Raw genomic sequence first — 5,135 nt, 5'->3', positions numbered from 1 at the left:
GCGACTTTTAAGCCATTAAGATATAAAATAAAAGAAAGTGAACATTTCTGACCAAAAATAAAAGCTTTGAAAAATAAATATATATTACAAACATATCTAAATACTGTAACAATCTTGCTTTTAGATTTCCCGTTCAATTATGATCCTTTGAATGGTTTGGTATATTCTGTACCTCATCAACTGTGAAAGATTGAATATCAGCAGAAGCTCTGCAAACAAGAAAGCAAAACAAATCACTCGTAATGGTGTTTACCTTAACCCTTTGGTTGCTAAAACCAAAACGCGATACTTCCCGTTTCGAGGACCGACGAAATCTCTCTTCATCGAAGCTCTTGCGTGTCATCCATATCGAATTTCAGAGGGGAGGCACCCAGTTCGATTCACTTTCTGCGTTTTAATAACCACAACAACGCTGGGAATTTCGACAAATTGTGGCTTCGTGTGTTAGCCGGCGTTTAAGCAAATTGACCACATATCAATTATGAAATTGAAATGTGTGAAAATGCAGTCCAAAGAGAGTGAAGCCTCTGTCAACGGCAACAGCTCATTATGCAATAATTGAAGGGGCTGCGTTGGGTTGGGGGGCAAGGTGAGGGATCGATTCTCGCCACGGCGATCGATTTCAGGTGCATCCGGTCGAGAGGGGCGGGCCACGCCCTGTCCTGGTCAGCGGTCAGATATGTTTACCATATGCGAATGTTCTTCAGCGCTGCGCTGCGGATATGAATGCAATTGTTAACCCCCTTGGCCTTTTGTTGTCGCTGCTTCTGTTGTGTGTCTGCACTTTTTGAGCATTTGTATGGATGTACTGGAAAAAAATACAATATATACATTTATTAAACTTGAAGCTATTGTATTATAAATAAACGTAAAATCAAACAATTGCATATATAAAAGTTACATTAAAAAATCAATGTTACATAGTTTTGACAAGATTGTTAAATAAATATAAGTCACAGAAAATTGATGTTTTTGTTTTGTGGAAATTTCAATGAATTTTTAAAATACAAAAATCATTGTTCATTCTGAAACGTTTAAAAATTGCATTACCTTTCTTCTTTTTTAATGTGTAATAATAATGAATCAAGCAATTTAAATGAAAATTAACAAATAAAAGCTCTAACTAATAATGTTATTTAGTTATTTAATAAATAGGATTTTAATTGCTTTATTCAAATATTTTTAACTGCATCAAAAATGCAATTTAAAGATATATTCAATTAATATTCTGGAAAAATTAAAATATAATAAAGAAAATGTTTTTTTCGTTGTAATATTTTTCGTATGTATCATATTATAGCTTCCTGCATAAGGACTACCGAAATCAACTTCTGTAATTATTTTGTGCGGTGTATTCAGCCGTTTGGCGTTGTTATTGTGAATTAACATATCATAGCCACTGGGAAGACCTTTTGGGTGCGGTCGATGTAAATCAGAGCGCACATTAATTTCACAACTCTGTGCGAGTTCGAGTGCGAGTTCGGGACTGTGTTCGAGTCAAGCAGGAAGTCGCACGCTGAAAGCCCTGTAATTGAATATGACGAGTGCAGTGGAGGGTCAAAAGGAAGCTCCAGTCAGTGGTCACTATCAGAGGTCAACTGGCAGTTGTGCCGAGCGAATGGGTTAAGTTGGCGACTATGGCGTGTATGGCGATTATTCCCAACGGAAATCAACATCTTTGATTTCAGCATATCAGTTTCGTGAGGGGGTATTTGGGTGGTTCCCCCAACCACCACCACCACCGTTCTTGTGTCTGTTTAATCAACGTCAACTGCAAACAACGGTCAACATCTAAAGTTTCCACCACACGGGGGCAGGAAAGGTGGCAGACTGCTGTTTGCACTTGGCCTACAACTCTGTGACTGTGCGATTCGGGGGGTTTGGGATCTATAAGGATGCTCCACTCATTGCCAGGGCATCAAACATCTTGGCTTCTTGTAGTCCTGGGCTGCACAAATATTTGCTCTCAAACACAATTCACAATGCTCAAACAAAACACATGCAACTGTTGAAGGTTTATTTACGTACACGACATCTTCACATACACATAATAATATAATATTTTGTCTTGACTGAAAGATTGACAACTAGGGCAGATTGACAACTAGTTGAACTATTTGAAACTAACTGCATACATTCTCTTATTTATACTGTATAATATTTATAAATAAAGACATTTTTGTTGCAAAGATTGGTCTGCGTCAAAGTTAAAATACCTTTAATAAACATTTTTTATCTTCAAAGATAATATGTTTTCCGATTCAGCAAACTCATTGACCTGCCCGAAATCCTTTCCGAGCAATGGAATATGTCTCGAGTTTCAATTCTGTTATTTTTATTGCCAGCAAATACAAATCGAGAGTAAATATGCATATCCATATTGTATTTATTTCATTTGGGCTTGAAATTCTAATCCAAATGTATTTAATTCGAGTTGGGAAAAGGGGCAAAATCACTCATAAATGAGAGTGCTAGAGTAATTTCGCACTTGTGCCACAATTGCAACTGCAATTGGAATGGATGCAATTGTTTGGACTGTTGCTGCTGATTGCTTCATTATGGTCTTTGTGAGCAGACACACTATAATAATGTTCCACGCCCACAAATAGGGGCGAGGAATATTATTTACCAGCTATAGCCAAGAAATGAGGTTGGAAACTGAGCCCAGGTAAACATGCATTTAATGACAAACATCACAAAGGATTAATTCCTGGGATAGCAAGCTCCATACCCACTGAACCGCCCATCGAATTGATCCATTTCGGGGATAATTTGGTGACATTTGCAATCGGCCCCTAAAACATGCAGTTGTGGGGCTGGCGATATGCAAATTTCGATATGGACGCATTGATATAACAATCAATATTTAAATTGCCTCCCTCCAAAACCCTCCTTTCGATGATTTGACTTTCGAGTGTGTACACTTGTGTTTCGGGACTTGTGTGTGTCCATAAAGACATATTCCTGATTACGAACAGCACAGGACTCACAATTATGCAAAGATAATAATAAATAAGAACTATTTGAATGCATAAAATGAAAACAAACTTCAATGCACAATAATGGTTTCATCTTTTTTAAATTTCCTTAACTACCAAGAATGAAAAATGTAAGCAATCGATTTTTAAGAATCTACACTCTTTTAATAAAAAGTTCAAACTCTTAAAACGAGGTTTTTAAGTTTTAATTGTGTTCTTACTATATTTTGGGTGCTAATTCCTTTTAATTAAATTAATTTATATTTTATAATTCCGCATAAAATCAAATAATATAAAACTGTTTGATGTTTATTGACTTATCTTTAAGGACAACTTATTTTCCGCTTCTATTATATTTAAAACCAATGAACTTTATTTTTGTTATCCCTTATTGTGACTAATCCTTAGTATTTATTTATTTTACGCGTACGCTTGAATAAACTCAGATTCCAGTAGCCAATTGGTACCAGTCAGACCTGTCGATTCCCGGATTGATATCGATATGTTTAGTCTGAAAACTGGTGACAGGCGGCAGGCGAAAACGGCTTAAGCTCCGGGCAAAGAGCTAAATGCCGACTGCCAGTGGCAAAGTAACAAAGTAATTATGAGAGTTTTGTCTAATAGGCTTAAAAACGGCGGAAGGCCAATTGGCAGGGCAGCATGAAGAGGGTCATGCTTGAGCAACAGTCGAGGCCAGAAGGGAAACAGACATGGATATACATAGAAACGGAAGACGAGCCGGTCGAGAAATCCCCTAGGCAAGTGGAAAACAAGTCGAAGCCGCCTCGAAGGTGAGACCAAAAAAGAACATTAAGACAGAAGGGTTAATTAGAAGGATAATTAGTGCGTAATCCGATATGTCAACATCGGGAAGAAGGTTGAGGGACGGCTGTGTAATCAAATTTGGCGACGGAGTGGAAACTTATTACACGAATGGGGTTGGAAGAAGGCAACCCACGCGAAAAGAGGGAAACCGAGCCAAAGACCAAGTTCAAATGCCCAGAAAATTATGACGTTAACTCAACTTGGCATTTTTTCTTCGAATTCCTTTGCTTTCACCTTAACTGGGAGTGAAATTCAATTCCCTGTTTACTTTTGGGTCTTTCCGGAGGGTATAACTCTTCAGCCATTGAGTTTGTAGTTGAGAATTTTACTTTTTTGTTTGAAATGTATTACCTTAAGCTAGTTAAAGTTTTTATCAAACACCTTTTAAAAACCATAACATTTTACGATCAAAACAAAACATGTTTTTGAGGCCAATAATTATAGGTGTTTAATAACACTTATAAAATTATATATTCAACCGTTTGAACATAGAGGAAGTAAAAGCTTTAAAACTCGACGTTTAAGGTGTTAAACATTTTAAAAAGTAAAACAAAGCTTTTTGGTAGCACTAAAAATTAATAAAGTGGTATGAAGCGATTTACTTTTTAAAATGTTTCAACCCTTTTTGTGTTCCTAAAACCGTTTTCGTTTTTTCCTGTGTAGCACTACCCCTTAAAAAAAAATGATATGAAAGGGTATACCAATTTATCTTTTTCACTTCCAATTTTTTACTCGGGTCTGACGAAATCGTGAAGATTTTTGTGATGTTTGTTTTAGTGCCGCTTTAAATTATGCAGCAAAAACTTATGAATAACCATTCTCTGCAGGTGGAGAAGAGGCCGGCGGGCCTGTGAAACCAGCCCAGAACATCACCAGCACATTTCAGGAACCCAACCCAACACAACCCGGCCAGGCCAAGCGATCCCGGGGCGAATTGAACCCGATCCCCTCGTGCTGCTTTATGGCATTGGGCGCCACCCAATTAAAAGGCACTCGCCGGCCATTAAAACCCTGGCCAGATCGGGAAAATCGGGCCCAGTGCAACATTTCGCCGTATTTTTTGCAATTAGAGAATTATTAAAGTGTCGTTAAACGGCCGGGGAGTCTGGCATATGAATCATGCGCACTTTTATGACGACTGTCAGGGCTCGTGAGTATTTATGACCTCGCACAATGGCCATAATGTCGGGGCGGGGGGGGCAGGGAAAGCAGGGGAAGCAGGAAGGCGAGGAACAAAAAGAGTGGGAATGTTACTGGATCCCGACTGCGAGCGTTTCGACCATACTCACATATCGAATGTACGGAGCTTTAAGACAAGTGTGCTGGCATCTG

At 38.3% G+C, this 5,135-nt stretch overlaps 1 protein-coding gene across 1 annotated transcript; it reads left to right on the top strand.

Annotated features, from left to right (window-relative positions):
* Nucleotides 1-3,514: 3,514 nt before the first annotated feature.
* LOC108150739 lies at nt 3,515-4,920 on the top strand. Its single transcript, XM_017279042.2, has 2 exons — nt 3,515-3,769; nt 4,631-4,920. The coding sequence occupies exons 1-2, from the start codon at nt 3,639-3,641 to the stop codon at nt 4,893-4,895; spliced, it is 396 nt and encodes a 131-aa protein (XP_017134531.1). The 5' UTR covers nt 3,515-3,638; the 3' UTR covers nt 4,896-4,920.
* The last annotated feature ends 215 nt before the right edge of the window (nt 4,921-5,135 follow it).

The sequence above is a fragment of the Drosophila elegans genome, unplaced genomic scaffold, assembly GCF_018152505.1.
Source record: "Drosophila elegans isolate 14027-0461.03 unplaced genomic scaffold, ASM1815250v1 contig_814, whole genome shotgun sequence".
Classification (NCBI taxonomy): domain Eukaryota; kingdom Metazoa; phylum Arthropoda; class Insecta; order Diptera; family Drosophilidae; genus Drosophila; species Drosophila elegans.
Note: the sequence above shows the minus strand (reverse complement) of the source record. Positions and strands in the feature narration are given on the sequence as shown.

Coding starts and splice junctions, on each gene's coding strand:
- LOC108150739 (XM_017279042.2), top strand. CDS start 3,639: ATGAAGAGGGTCATGCTTGAGCAACAGTCGAGGCCAGAAGGGAAACAG. Junction 3,770..4,630: donor AAGTCGAAGCCGCCTCGAAG/GTGAGACCAAAA, acceptor CATTCTCTGCAG/GTGGAGAAGAGGCCGGCGGG.